The sequence below is a fragment of the Erythrolamprus reginae genome, chromosome 3, assembly GCF_031021105.1.
Source record: "Erythrolamprus reginae isolate rEryReg1 chromosome 3, rEryReg1.hap1, whole genome shotgun sequence".
Classification (NCBI taxonomy): Eukaryota; Metazoa; Chordata; class Lepidosauria; order Squamata; family Dipsadidae; genus Erythrolamprus; species Erythrolamprus reginae.
Window position 1 is genome coordinate 154,271,467 of NC_091952.1, and position 22,730 is coordinate 154,294,196.

Below are 22,730 nucleotides of genomic sequence, written 5' to 3' on the forward strand. Positions count from 1 at the left end.
TATTTAAATTAATTTCTACAGTATAAATCTTTCAAAAATCTAATATACAAACACACAATCAAAAAATAAAACTCCACACTTGTACCAACAGTATACACAAAGAACTGAGAGGAAAATTCTTCCAATCATAGAAAGATATAATTCAACAAGTACATCCACAATTCAGTTCATTCAAATACAGCCCAAGCAGATTTTCCGGTTCCGGTTCGAGCGGTGGGGAGATGGTGGGTCCGCCGCTCCCTTGAACAACAGTATATCGTCGGAAAATGTTGGCCCAGGATGGAAGGTTGTCTGCTGTCACTGTTGCTGCTGTGTCCCCAACTGCAGAGCTCTGAGGCTGGGGGCCGGAGGCGCGTGGGTGACTGCGGAGCGACCAGCTGGGACGCGGAAGATGGCGGCGGTGCCTGGCACGGAGTTTTGACATCGGAGGGAAGAGAGCGGCCGAGAAGATGCAGAGCGACTGTCGGGCCGAGCCCCCCGACCCGGCCCGACAGATGGGAGCAGACGGTGCCGAGATGGTGGGGGCCGGGGGGTGTTGTAGGCACCGAAAAAGACCGCAGCGTCGAGAAGTGGCTGACTGGGACGCGGAAGATGGCGGCGGTGCCTTGCGCAAAAACCAAGAAACATCGGAGAAGAAAGGAGGAAAGTGGATGGTGTTGAAAGAACGTGGAGCGTGGAGTGTGGGGCTACTGATGAACTGACCCCCCCCCCAACCTGGTGAGTGAGAGTGATCGGCGTCGAGGCGGAGAGAGACCAGGGGAAATGGAGGCGACGAAGAGCGACCTGTTGCCAGTGGAGGATAATTTCAAGCGGGGTATATTTGGAATAACAACCCCCCCCTGCCCCCCCCTTCCTGCATGGCACCGGTGGGTGAGAGCTGCTGGTGCCAAGGGAAGATTAGGTGGGAAAGACTGTGGAGACGGACTTGCTGGACGATAAAATCTGATGAACTGACCTCCCCCCCGACCTGGTGAGTGAGAGTGACCGGCGTCGAGGCGGAGAGAGACTTTGCAAATGACTATCTTGGTTTGTCCCCCCCTCCCCTCCCCCCCTCCTGGCTTCTATGCACTTTACAGAAGATCCATGCCCCCTAGTGGACCGGCTGGAAAAAACAACCGCACTTTTTAAAGACTTTTTAAGATCTAAGTTATATTGAAGACCTACAAGACACTACACCTGGGCCGATTGATTAACCGATGATTAGCTAATAATTAATATTAAGAACTGATTTTATACCATTTTTGCTATTTTATACTATTTTATACTATTAATTATTAATCTTGTGAATTTTTCTGTTTATATGTATTTATATTGTGTCACATTTTATCAGCATTTTTATCTATTATTAATTTAATCCTTTTTTAATATTGGGGGGTTCTCTAATTAATGGATGATTGGAGTAGATTCAATGTTGTACATGGAATGAATGACTGGTATGAGTGTGATGGTTGGGGTGGGTGGGAGTATGGTATGGATGGGATGAGTGACAGTAGTATGAGTGATAGATTTGGCCCACCTGACGCTCGGGAGACGGGAGAGGAAGGGGCATTGATCTCTGGGGTGGCAGAGGGCCGGAATATCCCTGTGTTGCTGGGGAGAGGCAGATATGGTGGGGGTCACAGAGTTAGCCATTCCAGGGGAACGAGAGACCGTTGCTTAATAACGGTCCCTTGTTCCTGCTCTGTGAGCCCAATCTTGGGTACTGGTGATGAGTGTAACTCTGGCCCTGGGCTCAGGTTGCTGCTGCTCAATGCCAGGTCAGTGGTAAATAAAGCTCTCCTCATCCGGGATCTGATCCTGGATGAGGAGGCCGACCTGGCTTGTATTACTGAAACCTGGCTGGGCCCGGAGGGAGGTGTTCCTCTCTCTGAAATTTGCCCAGCCAGGTTTCAGATATGGCATCAACCTCGACCCCAGGGAAGGGGGGGAGGAGTGGCTATTATAGCCAGGGAGAGCCTTTGCCTGCGTAGACTCATTGCTCCGGAAATTGCGGGTTGCGAGTCTCTCTTGCTGAAGTTGGACTTAGGGGTTCAGGTGAGCTTATTTCTCACGTACCTGCCTCCCAGCTGCGTGTCAAAAGCCCTGCCTGTGCTACTCGAGGAGGTAGCCGGGTTGGCGGTGGAGTTCCCCGGACTCATTGTCCTGGGGGACTTCAACCTGCCGTCACTCGGCGAAACCTCTGGGCTGGCACAGGAGTTCATGGCCACCATGACAGCCATGGACCTGACTCAAGTAGTACAGGGTCCGACTCACGAGGGAGGGCACGCACCTGACATGGTATTCCTTTCCGAGCAATTGAGTAATGGTCCGAGACTAAGGGGCTTAGAAGTGTTGCCTTTGTCATGGTCAGACCATTTTCTACTACGGCTTGACTTCCTGGCTCCAATCCTTCCCCGCAGGGAGGCGGAACCAATGAAGATGTTCCGCCCCAGACGCCTGATGGACCCAGAGGGCTTTCAGACGGCGCTTGGGGTTATTCCAGAGGCACCCGTCCACAGTTCGGCAGAGTCCCTTGCTGAGGCCTGGAACAGGGCTGCGGCTGGGGCTCTTGACCGGATTGCGCCCTTGCGACCTCTCCGCGGCACTAGATCCCGTAGAGCCCCATGGTTCAACGAGGAGCTCCGGGAGTTGAAACGCCAAAAGAGACGTCTAGAGAAGCGATGGAGGAAGAGTAGGTCCGAATCCGATCGAACACTTGTAAGAGCTTTTATTAAGACTTACAAAGTGGCGCTCAAGGCGGCAAGATGCGTGTACCATGCCGTCTTGATTGCATCAGCGGAATACCGCCCGGCCGCTCTGTTTAGGGTGACCCGCTCCCTTCTTAACCAGAGGGGAGCTGGGGAGCCCTTGCAGAGCAGTGCCGAAGATTTTAACACGTTTTTCGCTGATAAAGTCGCTCAGATCCGGGCTGATCTCGACTCCAATTGTAATACAGAGTCGACTGACAACGAGTCAGTCGAGGTGACTGGGGCACGTACTTGTCCACCTGTCTGGGAAGAGTTTGATCTGGTGACACCTGATGAAGTGGACAAGGCCATTGGAGCTGTGAGTTCCGCCACCTGTTTACTGGATCCGTGTCCCTCCTGGTTGGTCTCGGCCGGCAGGGAGGTGACACGGAGCTGGGCCCAGGAGATTACCAACGCTTCCTTGGGGAGGGGAGTCTTTCCAACTCTCTATAAAGAAGCGCTTGTGCGCCCCCTCCTCAAGAAGCCCTCCCTGGACCCAGCCGTACTTAATAACTATCGTCCAGTCTCCAACCTTCCCTTTATGGGGAAGGTTGTCGAGAAGGTGGTGGCACTCCAACTCCAGCGGTCCTTGGAAGAAGCCGATTATCTAGGTCCCCAGCAGTCAGGCTTCAGGCCCGGTTACAGCATGGAAACCGCTTTGGTCGCGTTGATGGATGATCTCTGGTGGGCCCGGGACAGGGGTTTATCCTCTGTCCTGGTGCTTCTTGACCTCTCAGCGGCTTTCGATACCATCGACCATGGTATCCTTCTGCACCGGCTGGAGGGGTTGGGAGTGCGAGGCACTGTTCTTCAGTGGTTCTCCTCCTACCTCTCTGGCCGGTCGCAGTCGGTGTTAGTGGGGGGTCAGAGGTCGGCTCTGAGGTCGCTCCCTTGTGGGGTACCTCAGGGGTCGGTCCTCTCCCCTCTGCTATTCAACATCTACATGAAACCGCTGGGTGAGATCATCCAAGGACATGGGGTGAGGTATCATCAATATGCCGATGATACCCAGCTTTACATCTCCACCCCATGCCCAGTCAACAAAGCGGTGGAAGTGATGTGCCGGTGCCTGGAGGCTGTTGGGGCCTGGATGGGTGTCAAGAGACTCAAACTCAACCCGGATAAGACGGAGTGGCTGTGGGTTCTGCCTCCCAAGGACAATCCCATCTGTCCGTCCATCACCCTGGGGGGGGAATCATTGCCCCCCTCAGAGAGGGTACGCAACTTGGGCGTCCTCCTCGATCCACAGACCACATTAGAAAACCATCTCTCAGCTGTGGCGAGGGGGGCGTTTGCCCAGGTCTGCCTGGTGCATCAGTTGCGGCCCTATCTGGACCGGGACTCATTGCTCACAGTCACTCATGCCCTCATCACCTCGAGGTTCGACTACTGTAATGCTCTCTACATGGGGCTACCTCTGAAAAGTGTTCGGAAACTTCAGACCGTGCAGAATGCAGCTGCGAGAGCAGTCATGGGCTTACCTAGGTATGCCCATGTTTCACCATCACTCCGCAGTCTGCATTGGCTGCCGATCAATTTCCGGTCACAATTCAAAGTGTTGGTTATGACCTTTAAAGCCCTTCATGGCATTGGACCAGAATACCTCCGAGACCGCCTCCTGCCACACGAATCCCAGCGACCGATTAGGTCCCACAGAGTAGGCCTTCTCCGGGTCCTGTCAACTAAACAGTGTCGGTTGGTGGGCCCCAGGAAAAGAGCCTTCTCTGTGGCGGCACCGGCTCTCTGGAACCAACTCCCCCCGGAGATTAGAACTGCCCCTACTCTACCTGCCTTCCGTAAACTCCTTAAAACCCACCTTTGCCGTCAGGCATGGGGGAACTAAGACATCTCCCCCTGGGCATGTTTAAATTGTGTATGGTATGCTTGTGAGTGTGTATGTACTATATGGGGTTTCTTTTTAAATCTTAAACGTTTTAAATGTATTCAGATTATTTATGATTTGTTTTTCACTGCTGTGAGCCGCCCCGAGTCCTCGGAGAGGGGCGGCATACAAATCTAAATAATAAATAAATAAATAAATAAATAATAAATAAATAATGTTTAAGCACATTTTAAAAGAATTTTTAGATCTTGCATGTGGGATTAGTTCATTACAATTGGTAACACCTGAGCATTTGTTTATTTCTCTCAGGATGTGAAAAATCGCAAAAGAGAGACTACACTGAGAAAATAGAACATAGACTATTTATAGAACACAGAATAAAATGTAGAATGTAGGAGATTCAAAAGGAAAAGTGACAGGATATAATGTAGAATTTTTTTACCAAACTACCTCATTTTAGCTATGATTCTATGGTAGAAATTCTAAAAGATACAGTGACACATGATGGCAGAAGTTATAAGATATAAATATCCCTCTTCCTTTATGCAGATTAACTGGAGCACATGCAGCTTAAGAAACCTTATCCACCATATTTAATTTCGACGAGTGTATGAATCTTTATTTCTTTAAAAAATTTCCAGATAATAGCAGTCTTTATTCATGTATTGATTAGATGAAATATACTCCAATAATTATTGGACCCAATGGAATATTAACAATGTTAATTCCTGGCACTTAAAAATGAGTCTGAATATGACAATATATTAATACAAATATTCTACATGATAAGCCTATAGTCTGATAAACTATAAGCTGAAAGATAAATAGGAATTTAATCAGAATCAGAATTTAATCAGAATACCACCAAGTACTGTGGTAGAGGAAATAGTTGCATATTTTAAGAATACACTTACCGTATTTTTCAGTGTATAAGATGCACCTTTTTCCTTCCTAAAAGAGGCTGATAATTTGGGTGCATCTTATACTCTGAATGTAGCTCCCCCCCACCCCAGCCCTAACTAGCTGCTAACAATCTTCCCAGCTCTTACCTTGCAGGCTCTTTCATTGTTTCTCTCTGCAGAAAAATGTTTTCCAAGCCCCAAGTCTTTGCAGTTTTTTTTCCTTTACTCTAACTTGCTCTGAGTAAGTTTCTTTCTAGCCCTAACCAAGTGCTAATGATGTCGCCAGCTCTTACCAGCTTGCAAGCTCTTTCATTGTTACTCTCTGCAAAGAAAAATGTTTTCCAAGCCCTAAGTCTGCAGGGTTTGTCCCATTGCTCTACTTGCTCAGACTGTTTCTTTCCAGGTGCTAATGATGATCCCGGCTCTTTCTGGCTTGCAAGCTCTTTCATTGTTACTCTCTCAGAATAAAAAAAAAATTAATGGATAAAATAATGTGCTGAAGCTGACCAGACTAAGGACGCTAGCCAGATGAATACCTGGTAAGCAGATTCTTTTTCCTATTTTCCTCCCCCAAAATTTTGGTGCGTCTTATTTTCTGGTGCGTCTTATACTCCAAAATATGGTACATTAGCCTAATTGATTTTTTCAGATTTCTAATGAGTTATGAAGTTAGTGAGATTTAGATGTGATTACATAAATGACAATTAGTCATTTATATTATATAAGCTGTTACTTCAAAATGTTTTTACTTATTTCATCCACTTAACCATTATTTTTATTTATTTATTCCATTTTAGATTACTTATTTATTTTAAACTTGGAAAAATATTCCATTGGCATTCCACGAAGCATTCAACTGTGGTGGCGTAGTGATTAGAATGCACCATCCCAGTTGGATGTGCCTCCAAGTCACACGACCCCAGGTGTAGACCAAATCCCCTTGGCTCTCAGAGAAAGGAATGTTATTATGGCTAGATACTGTATCTCTGCAACTCCATGCAATTCACCCCTCCCAGTTTCCCACAACACTAACTGTGGCAACCCTGAAGATCCAAAGAAAAAGATGGCTTCCAGGGCTGCCAGCAGTACTGCAGGCTACATCTTCTGACTGTTGGGTGCCAGTAGTTCAGCAGTTTGATTCTCACCAGTTCAAGCTTGACTCAGCCTTCCATCCTTCCAAGGTCAGTAAAATGAGAACCCAGATTAGTGAGGGCAATACGTTGGGTCTGTAAACCGCATAGAAAGGGCAATACGCTGATTCTGTAAATCACATTCTTAGAGAAAAAGCACTATGAAGAAGTATGTAAGTCTAAGTACTATTGCTATTTTAATCTGTCAGATAAATTCTGTCGAATGTTGTTTGTCAAATTATACTTTTGCCCTGCTAAATTATTCTTCTTTCAGCTTTGACCTTGGAAAGTCCATAGAATTGGATAATAAATACTAAGATACATGTACCTGATAATGTATCAGTAACATTGATATTTATTGTTAAATTTAACAAAATAATCTAACAGATAGGAATCGTGTATGCAAGCTTTCCTGATGTGCAAAATCTTTGAGCAAATAAACAACTCTTAGCAGACAAAAAAGTAAAGTATCACTGAGAAAAGTTAAATTAAAAACCTTGTAACAAGTTACAAAAATAAAATATCTGCTTCAGGAACAATCATTGGAAAATGTATATGTAACTCCTGCTGGTTCAGCTATTGGTTAATTATGAATTATTTTAGAAATGTTTCTTTGTTCTCAACTATTAGCATACCTCAACTATTACATACCATTTTTGCAACCAATTCCAACTTTAGTGAGAAGATATTAAACTGCTCTTACCTCAGAAAATCTTCGAATATCTTGGGTCAAAGTTCCTACTCTTTTCCATTTAAAATACTTGAGCAACTTTAAAATTGCCGGGTTCACAGCATTATCGGATGGCACTGTCCGGAAGAAATAAGGATATTTTTTCTTATCTGCTAACTCTGGTGTTGTTGCTGCAAACGAGAGCTGTAAGATAAAACAATTGCTGTAGTTGTTTAAAAAAATAAGTATTGTCTATTAATCTAAAATTTGATATGTTTTATTAAATTAAGAAAAGAACACGGATATGTCTATATCAGTGATGGTGAACCTTTTTTGGCTTGCGTACCAAAAGGTTGCGTTTGGGTGCGCTAGCATGTGTACATGTGCCCACACCTCTTCCCTCCCCCCACGCATGCACACACCCACACCCGTGCTACCCTTGCACATGCGCACAATTCCCCCTGTCCCCATGCATTTGCACAGAACTCACTGAACCCTGGGACGGTGAAAAAACGGGGAAACAGACAAACTGTAAGTTTAGAAAAACAAACTTTGTGCTGGGGTTTTTTTTGCACTCCGGAGGGTTCAGGGAAACTTCCTGAAGCCCCGGACTACAAAAACCAGCACAACGGGCAAGCCAGAAGTGTGTTTTCCGAACAGCCAGTTTGCCCATTGTGCTGTTTTTGCACTCCAGGGCTTCAGGAAGCATCCCTGAACCCTCCAGAATGCAAAAAACAGCACAATGGGAAAACTAGAAGTCTGTTTTTCTAAACTTACGGTTTGCATGTCCCCCTGTTTTTTCGGAGGGTGAAACAGCCTTAAGGCTAAAAACCAGCTGGCATGTGCTGGACCTGACATAGGGCATCATCTCACGCACCCTCCGATATGGCTCCGCATGGCACCTGTGGCACGCATGCCATTAAGTTCGCCATTACAGGGAAATATCCTTCTGTTACAGGACAGGATAGAATAGAATTCTTTATTGGCCAAGTGTGATGGGACACATGAGGAATTTGTCATTGGTGCATATCTTCTCAGAGTACATAAAAGAAAAGATACATTTATCAACAATCATGAGGTACAACACTTAATGACTGTCATTAAGCTCGCTGCAGCAGCATTGCTAAGAAAGCATTAAGAGTGGTCAAAACCTAATCCTGCGTAGCTTCTTCTCTGGTAATATTGTACTTCTAACTAAAGCATACAAAACATGGCAAGGAAAGGATACTGCAAAATCTCCATTCCCACCCCACTCTGGGGCCAACCAGAGGTGGTATTTGCTGGTTATCTGAACTACTCAAAATTTCTGCTATTGGTTCTCCAGAACCTGTCAGAACCTGCTAAATTTTACCCCGATGCAAAGACACCTTTTGGTGTGTTCAGTTTGCTTTTGGAAATGTTGAAAAGGGCCTTGAGGAACAGCCTTGATGGACACCTTGGTAAGGCAAATTGCAACAGTTTTACATACAACATATATATCTCCGAGGAAAACAGACTCAGCTAAAAGGTTTGGAAATGTCTTGTGTCCAATCTATCAGTGCACAGACTCAAAGGTCTTAATTCTTCTCTGAACCATCTGCATTTTATGTTTCAACTCTTCTTGTCACAATAACAGAAGGAAACATCCTTTTAAATCCATTTAGTATACGAACACCTATTCTTCTGCAGGTAAAATAGAGGAAAGCTTAATTACTCTTAAATGCAATTTTTCTCTCACAGTTGTTGTTAACACTCACACTTAGTATTACACAAGGCTATCAGCTGACATCTTTAGAGCTGAGCACTTGCAAGTGTAACAACAGCTGTGACAGTAACTGCTTTATAATCACAATTGGGCAGCCATGTTAGCTTCATACCTCTAATTTGTCTTACAAGTATTTAGAATAGATACATGAAAATGACTGATCAGTAAAGAATTGCAATGTCTTTTACATCACTTAAGTGGAAGTACACTTTCTAAATACTGTACATAATGGATATTCAGTGGGGGTTTTTTTGGCAAATCAGAACACTAGTTGGAAATAACATTGGAGATTTTTCTACAAAAGCCATATTATTACTGTGTAAGCAATATACAGTGGTACCTCTACTTAAGAACTTAATTCGTTCTGTGACCAGGTTCTTAAGTAGACACGTGCTTAAGTAGAAGCAATTTTTCCCATAGGAATCAAAGTAAAAGCAAATAATGCATGCAAACCCATTAGGAAACAAATAAAAACTTGGAATTTGGGTAGGATGAGGAAGAAAAGGAGGACAGTTGCTGCTGAAGAAAGAAGGTGAGGTGAGAATAAAAAAAAATCCAAAATACACCGGGCGCAAGGCTGCCTCCGATACACTAGATGCTGCTGCTACTTCCTTCTGCCTCTTCCTTCCCATGCGGAAGGGCTCTCCTCTCCTCTCACTCGCTCGCTTTGTAGCCGGTGCCTTTCCTTCACTGTGGTAACTCCTTGGCTGTCCAGAGCGAAGGCAGCGTTTCTTTTCTCTGGGAACTGGCAGGATAAGAAAAATGCTTCGTTCACTCTGGACTGCCAAAGCCTCCTTAAATGCCACCAAAAGGATCCTCTGGCAGCCCAGATGGCTGGGATTAAGGAGGGAATGGAAGGAAACTGGCCAGGCCTTTGTGCCACTCTCAAATTTCCTGAGAAATGTTTCCGGGCTTGGGTTCTTAAGTAGAAAATGGTTCTTAAGTAGAAGCAAAAAAACCAGGTTCTTATCTACAAAAGTTCTTAAGTAGAGGCGTTCTTAAGTAGAGATATCACTGTATGTGTAATTTTTTTTTAATTTGCAGGAATGATAGACCAAATCTGTAATAGCAGAAGTAAAAAGTCAGACTTTTCCTCCATTCCACCTTTGAGCCAAGCAAAAGTCAAATGGCAGGGGAAGGTACACTTGTCAGCTTTTGCTTATTACAAAGATGTTAAACAGAAACGTGGAAACAAAATCGGGAATTCTAGTGGATATAACCAAGGCCTAAATTATGAATTATAGATCTGTGAAAATGAACTGATGATACAGAAAAACTATATCCCAATGTCTGAAATCAGAATACTTAGTTGGACACTCCATCTCCAATTAGTAACTTTTATAATACCTGAGAGACATTCAGGGAACATCATACACATTCTGCTATTTGTCCACTGAGAGGGAACAAAGCAGGTGCTATCGTATCATGGTAAAGGTCTATTCCTTATGGACTTGTGCTTGTGACACTGTAGAGCTGTGATGGCGAACCTATGGCATGCATACCATAAGTGGCCTGTGGAGCCCTCTCTGCACACGAGCCATTGACCAGCTCAGCTCCATTGCGTGAGTGCCTCTCACCTACCGACTGATTTTTGGGTTAGACAAGCTCATGGTTCCTCCTTACTTTCTGTGGCCCGTGTCTTCCCAGAACTCTGGAGATTGCACTCCAGTGCTGTTTGGCCACACAAGGCTTTTCATCCCTCCCAGCTCTGTTTGGGGAAAGAGGCTTTTTCCTGCTTTCCAGTTCCATTTGGGGAAAGAGGCTTTCCCTTCTCCCAACTGTTTGGGGATGGAAAGCATTTCCCCTATCCCAACATTATCTTGGGATGTGAGGCCAAAACAGGGTCACAAGTGCATGGGGGGTCATGCATGCATGTGCAGGGGTCAGGCTATGCAGGAGGGGCATTGCATTATGTGTGGGCACTCACACATATGCGACAGCGCACGTGCACATACTTTCAGCACCCGAGAGGGAAAGGGTTCGCCTTCACTGTTGTAGAGCACATATGAAAAAGCAGAGTTTTGTGCTGTGCTGTCATAGTGCACCCTTCACCATTTTGGAATGATCTTGATAATGAAAGGACACCTAGGCACATTGTAGTTTTATGTAGGAAACACATTAAGATATGCGGATATGAACATGACAGCTCTACCCTATGCTCCTGGTAGAAAAGCTTTCACCAGATGTAACTTTTGCAACACCGTATGATTAAGTACATATACTGTAATTTGTTATTCTATTCAGGGAGCAAAAGGCTTGTCCCTTTTTGAATTAATTACTTCATACATAAACTGAAAAGAACCATGTACAATGTATCATTGTACAATTCAGTATAAAGCATTTGCTGTGCCTAAAAAAGAATCCTGAATTGTTTTCCAAATTATTAGGAGCATATGAATGATTGTTCAGACGAACCAAATGCTTTGCTTACAAAAGAAAGACCTCATTTCTCTGAGATTTAAGAAAGAAGAAAACATAGAAATAGATTTTGTGTCCTTATCAAAATGCAAAAGAGAAAAATAGGTTTTTCACAAACGCTTGTGTTCATTTCCCTTCACTAAAGAAAACCAAGGGACTGACCATTAATCATAATGAAGATCAAGTGGGAAACAAGCCTTGAACCTCTAAGGAAGCTTCTCTGTTTACGTCCAAAGGAAAGCAAGCAGTATGGAGAAATTCTTGTGCTATAGGTAGAAAACACTAAAGTAATCAACTTGAATCTTTCAAATGTAATCTTGTGTGGACAAAAAGTTTCCTAAACATTTTTTTTGATAATATTTATCTAGAAAAAGGCTATTGAAATTCAATAATTTCACCATGAGCTGCATTAGCTACCCATTGGTCTCTGGGCTCAATTCAAGGTGTTGGTTATTACCTTTAAAGTCCTCCATAGCTTAGGGCTAGGTTATCTCCGAGACCGCGTTCTACCTCATAGTTCCCAGCAGCTGGTAAGATCCCACAGAGCTGACGTCCTCCAGGTCCTGTTAACGAAACAGTGTTGGCTGGTAGGCCTACAGGGAAGGGCCTTCCCTGTGGCTGCCACAGCTCTCTGAAACCAACTACCCCCTGAGATCTGGACTGTCCCCACTCTATTGATCTTCCAGAAAGCACTGAAGACCTGGCTTTTCTAGCAGGCTTAGGGCCATTGATCTCACAATTTTATGAGGTTCAGCCCTGAATATGTATGTATATGATTTCTTAAACTGTTTTTTTTTTCTTAATTTTTTAACTCATTACCTGACTCTGTTGTTGCTTCCCCCAACCCCAAAATCTTCAACCTTACATTATCTACAATTGACCTCTCCCCTTTTCTAAGAGTCTGTAAGGGACGTGCATAAGTACACTTTTGTGCCTAATGTCCCTGTACTACTGTCTTATTATCCTTTCTATTACTACGTTCTACTTATGTTATGTTATATTAATATGTACTATAATACTATACTTGTTTGACAAATAAAATAAATAAATAAATAAATGTTTTAAAATGTATTTTATACCCTGTTGTAAGCCACCCAGAATTCTTCGGGAGTTGGGTGGCATAGAAATACAATAAATCAATCCATCAAGTTGATACTCCTATAATTTAAACTAATACAATTAAGGAAAAGCTACAACCTGCAGGCAATATGCTATGCAGACTATACAGTGAACCCTCGAGTTTCGCGTCCTCAAGGATCGCGAAAGGGCTATTTCGCGAGTTTTCAACCCGGAAGTAAACTCCACCATCTGCGCATGCGTGCCCTTCCACGCATGCGTAGATGGTGGAGTTTCCCCGCCGGGCAGAGGCTTCCCTGGGTCTTCCCCCTCTTGCCCCCGTAAGACCCCAGCGGCGGCGCGAGCAACGGCGTGGGCGGGCGGGCGGCACGCGCGGGGGACACCCCAGCTCGGCTCCCCAGCTGGGAAGCGGCCCCAGCAACAGCGTGGGCGGGCGGGCGGTGCCCGCGCGCTTGGGGACATCGCAGCTCGCTCCCCAGCTGGGGAGCCGAGCTAGGGAGTCCCGACCGCGCGCGCGCGTTGCTGGGGAAAGCGCGCGCGCTTGGGGAATCCCTAGCTCCGCTCCCCAGCTGGGGAGCCGAGCTAGGGAGTCCCGACCGCGCGCGCGTTGCTGGGGAAAGCGCGCACGCTTGGGGAATCCCTAGCTCCGCTTCCCAGCTGGGGAGCGGAGCTAGGGATTCCCCAAGCGCGCGCGCTTTCCCCAGCAACGCGCGCGCGGGTCCGGACTCCCTAGCTCGGCTCCCCAGCTGGGAAGCGGCCCCAGCAACAGCGTGGGCGGGCGGGCGGTGCCCGCGCGCTTGGGGACATCGCAGCTCGCTCCCCAGCTGGGGAGCCGAGCTAGGGAGTCCTGACCGCGCGCGCGTTGCTGGGGAAAGCGCGCGCGCTTGGGGAATCCCTAGCTCCGCTTCCCAGCTGGGGAGCGGAGCTAGGGATTCCCCAAGCGCGCGCGCTTTCCCCAGCAACGCGCGCGCGCGGTCCGGACTCCCTAGCTCGGCTCCCCAGCTGGGAAGCGGCCCCAGCAACAGCGTGGGCGGGCGGGCGGTGCCCGCGCGCTTGGGGACATCGCAGCTCCGCTCCCCAGCTGGGGAGCCGAGCTAGGGAGTCCCGACCGCGCGCGCGTTGCTGGGGAAAGCGCGCACGCTTGGGGAATCCCTAGCTCGGCTCCCCAGCTGGGAAGCGGCCCCCAGCAACAGCGTGAGCAATGGGGTGGGCGGGGCGCGAGCAACGGGGTGGGCGGGCGAAGGGCGGGCGGCAGTGGAAGCAAAAACACCATCTGCGCAAGCGCAGATGGTGTTTTTACTTCCGCACCGCTACTTCGCTAAAAATCGATCATCGCGTGGGGTCCTGGAACGGAACCCTCGCGATGATCGAGGGTTCACTGTATTCCATAAAGTAAAATAAACTGTGCTAACTTAAAATATAAATGTTAAGTTAATTATATTTAATATATTTAATCCAAAGCATTGAAGAATTTGCCATCCTACAGAATAATCACTAACATAGTTTCTTGTAAAATATGAACTAGGTCCAGAAATTCAATGCCACAAAATTGAAATTTTTCATCTAAATATCTACAGTGTAGTAATGTTTTTCAACTGCACATGACTAGACTCTACAAAGTAGGTTAATTGACTATTAGACAGTTTAAACTAAATAAAGGGAGACCTTGCTAATGGTGACTCATGTCTTAGTCATCTCCCAGTGCAATGTGCTCTATATGGGGCTGCTCTTGAAGAGCCTATGAAAGCTATGTCTGATCCAAAATGCAACAGTTTGGGCAATTTTATTATGTCTCTTGATGCATTCCTATAATAACATTCCTTTCTGTCACCTAAGTTGGTTCTCAGTATGCTTTTAAATCTAATTCAAGGTGTCCATAACTAACTATAAATGCCTACATGTCATAGGACCAGACTGTTTGCCGAAACAGGTGTTTTTACCTGTTTCCCATTGTTTTTGTTGCCGTACCAGATCTAGCAGAACATGCTTCAGGTCCTCTACATCAAATAATATTTAACCTAGGATCATGCCTTTTGTACAGCTGCAGTTGCATTCCCCCCCCCCCCCAATGTCTGGGTGACCTTGACCTTTTTAAACAACTTTTCCCCCCAACATCTTCACATAAACATCCATACACATACCATAAATCATATCAAAATATATAGTTATACATTTCTATCCAATAAGCCATAAACAAACATCTTAATTTTGCACCTTTTATACTTTATCACCTGTTTCCCCCCAATATTTCATAATACTCCCCTGAGTCCCTTTCCTCTATCTCCCTCTCTTCCCTCTACCTTCTTTTCCCTTCTCTCCCTCTTTTCTACTTCCCTCATCTCCCTTCTCTACTTCCTTTTCCTCCCTCTTTCCCTTCCCTGAGTAAATCTAATCATAATTCATTTCATGGTTAACAGACCAGTGACCCTCATCCCTAACATCATTTAATCATCAGTGCTGCTCTTAGATTTATATTATCCCATATTTATACATATATTGTATTTTTCTAGGTATACTACTTCTATCATAATGCTGTCTTCTTTACTATCTATTTTTGTCCTCTGGGACTTCTACTGTTAATTTCCCATTTCCTTCAAATTTAGTCACTATTGCTTATCCTTCATGCATATTCATTTTCTCTTATAACTCATTTCAAACTTCCACCATCCTTTTTGTATTTTTAATCTTAGGCCATACTTTTCTTTTTCCTTAATTTTTACCTTTACTTATTTTATTTTTATTATATCATCTCTGAATGCTCTAAATTTCTAATCTGGTTTACTTTTCAAATCCTCCTATCACCAATCATTCCCTTTATTTAGCCTTACCACCAGTGTTCTCTCTAATTTTTTTTGGGGGTGTGCGGAAAAGTATAGTGTCTGAGCGGCAGTCCCTTTGGGACTGGGCGGCATAGAAATAATAATAAAATTTCCCTCTCGGCTTCTGGGCAGGTTTGGAAAACTCTGAGTTGATGATGATTTTTAAGTGAGCGATTGCTCACTGCTCAGCTTAGAGGGAACTATGCTTACCACTACACATCCATCATTGGCTGATAACATTACCAACTTTCCAATATACAATAACGCACTAATTATCAAAATTCCCTTCTATATTAAATTAAATTTATAGATGTTATGTAAGTCTTTTTTAAAAAAATGTTTTAAAGTAAAGTAAAGTTATTCAAGTTTTATCTTCCAACAATCTCATCTACTTTAATTACTTTAATTCTCATCTTCTTTTCTAAGTTTAATTTAATTTTCATTTGTTATAATATCATTATATTCCAATATATAAAAACCTTATACATAATTAATAATATTGATGTAATTAGGTCTACAAATGTACATTATTAGCCCTCTTCCTTTCCGTTACAAGTTTTGTAAAATGATAATTATACAATTTTTTTAACATTCCAACATTTACACCTACGAAAAACTTTTAAAATAATTACAGACATTTTATAATAAATCTTATATAAAAGCCTTATACCATAATTAATTATACATGATTAATAATCATGTATAAGAATAAGGGCAAAAACAAAAACGCAGAAATCAAAGCAAAGGAAAAAATTGAATTATTTTTGTTATTATTGCTTAACAATTTTTATTTCCATTTAACATTTTAGTAAATGTTATCGATGACAACTGTTAAGTGTAAAAATTGAATTCGATGAAAAATATTTATCTTCCATGGAAATTAATTCTTCTCCTTTTTTAAAAAAAAATTCTCCTGGCTCTTCTTTTTAAGTAAAGTATTACATTTATAAAATAGCTTATCATAAAAGCTTTCCTTGTATCCTTGAATTCCTAAATCTGTTCCCATATTTAAATATTTTTTGAAAAAGATCTAGTTTCTGTTTGTAGTCCTCCACCTTTCCATAGCAATATTTCATTTTAGTCTCTCTATCTGAAAGTAGTAGCTTTCTTTTTTATAAACCAAACTCATGAAGTTTATTTTCTTTAGAGTTTTTGTCTCCCTGCTTCCATAAGTCATAAATTACGGTAACTATTATCTATAAAAAAGACACTTTGTAATTTACCTTGAGGGTTTTGATATTTTTCTCAGATGTTCTGACTATATTATCCCATTCCCATTAAAAACTAATTTTCATAAGAAAAAATATTAATTTTTCCATGTTACTTTTAAAATGTCGCTTTTTCCTCATTTGAGGCACACTTTTTTTAATCTGACGGTTTTAATCTTTCTATGCCACTCAGACACATTGTTTTAAATGGGCAACTCTATAAATCATCTAAATATTTTTTAAAAAAAATCTTATCTCATAGGCTGGATGCGTTACATTGCAGGCTACACCCACCCCAGCTGCGCAAATGTGGAAAACATTGCAGAACATCAGAAAAGAAGCAACATGACACGGCGAGTATGACACTAGTGATCTATATCTATATCAAATTAATAGTCCTTGTTTAGTGACTGATGACTTGCAGTTGCAATGGTGCAACTTTATGAACAATGCTCATATTTATCCTCCTTCATCCCAGCATCAATCTTTCAGTCAAGTGTTCCCCATTATAATCAGTTAGCACACTGTGTCTTGTGTCTGACTGCCCCATTTTTTCTGAGTTGCTTTTCTCTGCAGCACAGTCCCTTAAAAATTGTTACGCACAAGTTAACAAGCTAAATTCTGTGACTTTAATTAGTTCATTAGACCTCTCTAGCAGCTGCAGCCTGAAATTGACAAGACTTTAATCAGTTTCAGACTAAAGGCTTTTGTTTGCTTCCTAAGCAAATTGTGGCAAATAGCTGGGCTAGCACATTCCTTTCTATGTGTATTCCCTATGTGCCTAACTCTCTTGTAATTCATTCATCTCCAATGAATTTAAATACAAACAGTCACTTCTTGCTAATTATGCCCCCACAGTGAAAATTCCACAAGTGTGGAAGTGGGGTAAACGGGCTAAAAAATTTGCCCTTTTATTTATTTTCCTCATGATTTGATTTCTACAAACCTTGCCTACAATTTGAGCTCACCTGGCTGTATGGGACCATACATTTCTGATGCAGCAAAGCAGGGGTGTCAAACTGGTGGCCTACGGGCCAGATGTGTCATGTGCAGGCCATGCCTATCCCAGTTCCCCAAAAGGGGAAAATGTCACATCATGTTATGCAACATGATGCAGCGCATTTGACACCCGTGCTCTAAAGGAAAGGAAAGCTGAAGTAAAATAATAAGTACAAGGTGCAATTTTCATATTATAACTATCTTTTAACAACCAAGTCACTGGAACCAATTGCAGTTACTAAACAAGGACCATTTGTATCTGTTTTAAAATGCTTACGTAAAATTTATCCTATAATATGTATAAAGTATAGTGTTCAAAACAATTAGATTGTTTCTCACCTTTCATCAAGGGTTATGGATTTTCATTTTTGAATATGCCTTATTCTTTATAGAAATAAAATCACTTCTATTTTCTATTTTTCTGTCCTATCTGGGAGAAAATATAAGAGTAGCCCAAGTAAACACCCAAAGCAAATGTGTTTTCAGAGGTACCGTAGTTAGGAGGGAAAGACAAAACACTGCTGATTTAAATGGTGACAAAGGATACGGAGGTTACATTTTTTTTCTCTGTAGAATTTAACTATTAGGTCAACATCTTTATTATTATAGTACAATGAGCAAAAGACCATTTGTTTTAGAATAATAAAATGAGAAAGCAAATATTTGAACCAAAATTAAGAACAGAGTTATCTATTCAATAAATGTCTTTAAATCCTTGGATTATACTGGACCTAAACTCTGCAAAAGCACAAGTTTTGAATTTTAAACAAGGATTATAATATATTAGAGACACAGCAGCACAACCGTCCGTGCTTCCCATAGGATTTTGCTTGTTAATAAGCTAATTTATAAGGTCACCAAAGTTCCAGTTTTCTATACAGAAACATTTTCACTGACAAGTGTAACTGTGTCACATATTCCCAAGAGAATGGAAGCTGAAGAATTTAACTCATCCAAACTTCAGCCACTTAGATAGTCACAGGAAAGAATTTGAGATTACGACATCAGGATATTAGACAATTAGCATAATACATTTACTTGTTCTGATAATTTAATTGGGAGTTGAAAGGGTAGTTGGTGTTTTTTCTGACATGAAATCCTGGCAGTGCAGACTTAAATAGTAATAAGTGTTTCTGTTCCTTCTCTTGTGGTTTAATTCTCTGGGGAAGATTCTGTCAGGATTTAGTCCTTCTGAATAAACAAACATCATCAATGGACTAATGTATTACAAAAACCCTTCCCAATGTTACCTGAACCTCTTGTTAAAGTCTTTAACCAATAGCTTTCTTTTTTCTTTTAAGCAATGATCTAACAGATTAACAGAGTTGGAAGGGAACTTGCAGGTCATTACAGTCCAACCCCTTGCCCAAGCAGGAGGTCCTACATCTGCCTCTACCTATGATCAAACTCACAACCTCCTGATTGTGAGGCAAGAGCTCCACCTCTAGGAGCTGACTCTATTCTACCAAAGTGTGATGTAGAGATGATCAAAAACATAATTCAGCTCTCATTCCAACATGGATTTATCAGGTGTCCTTCACTAATTGGTTATTGGTTATGGCATCGGACCAGAATATCTCCGAGACCGCCTTCTGCCGCACGAATCCCAGCGACCTATTAGGTCCCACAGAGTGGGCCTTCTCCGGGTCCTGTCAACTAAACAATGTTGGTTGGCGGGCCCCAGGGGAAGAGCCTTCTCTGTGGCGGCCCCGACTCTCTGGAACCAGCTCCCCCCAGAGATTAGAACTGCCCCTACCCTCCTAGCCTTTCGCAAACTCCTTAAAACCCACCTTTGTCATCAGGCATGGGGGAACTGACATATCTCCCCTGGGCCTATACAATTTATGTATGGTATGCTTGTGTGTATGTCTGTTTAATAATGGGGGGGGTTTTTTGTTTGTTTTTAAATATTTTAAATTGTAAATTATTAGATTTGTTATAAACTTTATTGTGTTGTGAGCTGCCCCGAGTCTACGGAAAGGGGCGGCATACAAATCTAATAGATAGATAGATAGATAGATAGATAGATAGATAGATAGATAGATAGATAGATAGATAGATAGATAAATAGATAGATAAATAGATAGATAGATAAATAGATAGATAGATAGATAGATAAATAGATAAATAAATAGATAAATAAATAATTACCTCAAGGAGATTGTTACAACAAGCAATATACATTTAATACTGTCTTCCTTACAGTGGTAAAGACTGCTGATTAATGTATACAGATCTTTAAGCACTAAAGCAGTGATGGTGAATCTATGGCACGGGTGCCACAGGTGACATGCGGAACAATATCTGCTGGCACGCGAGCCATTGCCTTAGCTCAGCTCCAATGTGCATGTGTGTGCTGTCCAGCTGATTTTTGGCTCGCACAGAGGCTCTGGGAGGGCATTTTTGTCTTCCAGAGAGCCTCCTGGGGGATGAGGGAGGGTGTTTTTACCCTCCCCGAGCTACAGGAAAGACTTTGGAGCCTGGGGAGGGTGAAACACGAGCCTACTGGGCTCACCAGAAGTTGGGAAGCAGGCTGTCTCTGGCTTCCAGAGGGCCTCTGGGGGGGCAGGGGAAGCTGTTTTCGCCTTGCTCACACATTGAATTATGTATGTGGGCACTCACGCATGTGTGATAGCACGCATGCATGCTCTTTTGGCACCCGAGAAAAAAAAGGAATGCCATCACTGTACTAAAGCAACTACCGGTATACAGATGCTGTTAACTTAATTATTATTATATTTTTTCATATGATTTCACTGACACAAATGAACATAGGCAGTCCCTGGGTGACTCAAAGGTTCAAGCCTAGTAAACCTTTTATAAATCCATTTTCATGCATATTGGATCACACACCATGCATACGCATTCGAATTATGACAGCCATTTTTAGATCCCCTTGCATAATGTGAGAATTATGCAAGACAAGTTTTATATAACACAAGGTCAATTTAAGATTATAATTGTTGATGACATGCACAGTTTCTGGACTTTGGGAGCCCAGATATGGCACTTCTGGTTTAAGTACTTAAATATAATCTAAATCCATTTTGTCACGTGAATGACAAAAATTGAATATAAAAGCAAGATCTGATTATTTATAAGAAACACTTGAGAGAATTAATGAAGGTTACAAGGGTAGTATGAGATAGGCCTTATCATTCATTCAATCACTCACTCACTCACTCATTATGTAGTCTACCAGTCACAAAACAAAGAGACCCCAATGCAATTTGACCACCCCTAGAGAAAAGGAAGAGAACCACAGTCCCCACTTCTTGTCTACAAAGCTAGTCCAGAAGGATACTATCACTGAAGTTACTGAAAGCCTTTTAAAGACTAAGAAGGACTAATTAGTTGCACTACTCCAGTGATGGCGAACATTTTTTTGTTCGCGCGCCAAAAGGGGAAGGGTGGGGGGCTCGCATGCATGAAGTGCCCACATCTCTTCACTCCCTCTGCGCATGCACAACCCCCCCACTGCTCCACGCATGCGCACAGGCCTTTTGAAGCCTGGTAGGGTCTCGCAGTAGGGAGGGCCGTGAGACGCATGTCCTACCTGACACCTGTAGCTTACTTGCATTCCTTGGTCTTGTGACCATCCCGTTCTAAAACTAAAGTCTCACGAGTTCAATCAAGTTTGATTGAACTCGTGAGACTTTTAATAATGGGCTGCTCTGGACACAAGACCGAGGAACATCGGAGCTACAATGACCATCTCACGGCCCGCCCAGCTCCACCCCACCCAACCTGTCACCCCCCAAATTGTGTCCCACTGCAAGATAGGCACCTTACTGGAGTTTAACAGCTCTGTGTGTCTACCGGCTGCTCTCTTTAGGGAACAAAAGCTTGCAAACTCTTCTCGCTGCAAGAAGTGCCCTTGCGAGAAGAGTTGCTGTAGTTTGCAACCTTTTTTTCCCTAAAGATAACAGCTGACAGACACATAGAGCTGTTCAACTCCAGAAAGATGCCTGTTCCCCCTACTGAAGGGGTAGGAAATGGAGATAACTACTGCCAAGAGCTTTGATGAGAGCCAGCACAGCCGCTTGCCAGTCGCCCAGAGCACGCGGTTTGGAAGAGTCGCCTAAGCTGGGATGTGTATATAAAATAAGAATCCTTTGGCAGGATCCAGCCAGCCAAGGTGAATGGGGCCAGTGCTGGCAGAGTTGCCCACTGCTGCTGCCTTTAAGCAGGATGAGACATCAGGAAGTTTGGGGGCATCCGGGAGCGGAGAAGGCTCGCCTGCCTGCCTCAGGAAGGAGGCGAAAGTCTGCACTTGCCGGCATGGGGAGTGCCAGCTGGGTAGGACACATTGCTAAAGTGTGGGAGGGACACGCCTCTTGTTTGAGGCATCGGCTACCCTCTCTTCTCCCTTTCTTTGCATTGGGAAATGGGACTGGACTGAGAAAGCAAGACGGATTGCTATGTCTGGATGCCTCCCCCCGGCTTGTCCTGCCCAGTAGCAGCAGATCTGGCACCTGGATATATCCTCCCATTTCTCTTCCTCGGAATGGGGGGGGGGGCAGAGAAGAAGTGTGCTGAGCTGTCATGGGGCTGTTCAATCTGAAGTGGGAGAACAAAACTCTGAGAAGCCGGGGAAAAGATGCAACCCCTTCCCCAATACTTCCCACAGCCTTTTCTACGCTGGTTCTCCCCGACCCTGCCAATTTCCCCCTTTCCAGGTGGGTGTGGGAGCGTCTGGGATCTTCCTAGCCTAGTCAAAGCTGAGGGGCAGGACGGAGATTCCATCTGAGACCATTATGCTTCTTCTCTCCGCCCCCGCCCACATTCTTTTCCTTAGAATGGTGGGGTGGAGAAGAAGCGTGCCAAACTGTCATGGGGCTGCTCAATCTGGAGAATGAAGCTTGGAGAAGCCGGGAAAAAGATGCAACACCCCACCCCACCCCACCCTGAAAAAACCTTCCCACTGGCTTAAAGTAGAGCTGGTTTGGGTTAGGGTACTTGGCCTCTCCTTGCCTCAAAGAGATACAATTTCCCTTTCTATTTACTATTACTGAACATCCAAAATATACTATTTAATTCTATGTATATAAGCCATATGTCATATTACACACAGGCACACAAAAATATACCATACATCATACAGAGAGAGAGAGCTGTGTATGTGTATATACACACAGCTCTTGTAAAATTATATGCATTCAACCTCACTTACTGTGATAGGAAAAACAAACCC

At 43.5% G+C, this 22,730-nt stretch overlaps 1 protein-coding gene across 1 annotated transcript in view; it reads right to left on the bottom strand.

Annotated features, from left to right (window-relative positions):
- GABBR2 (gamma-aminobutyric acid type B receptor subunit 2) overlaps window positions 1-22,730 on the bottom strand; it is a 399,353-nt gene that overhangs the window by 296,545 nt on the left and 80,078 nt on the right. The window contains exon 3 of the mRNA XM_070747060.1: window positions 7,305-7,475. Within this exon, the coding sequence (XP_070603161.1) occupies window positions 7,305-7,475 (171 nt within the window). The remainder of the gene's footprint in view (window positions 1-7,304; window positions 7,476-22,730) is intronic.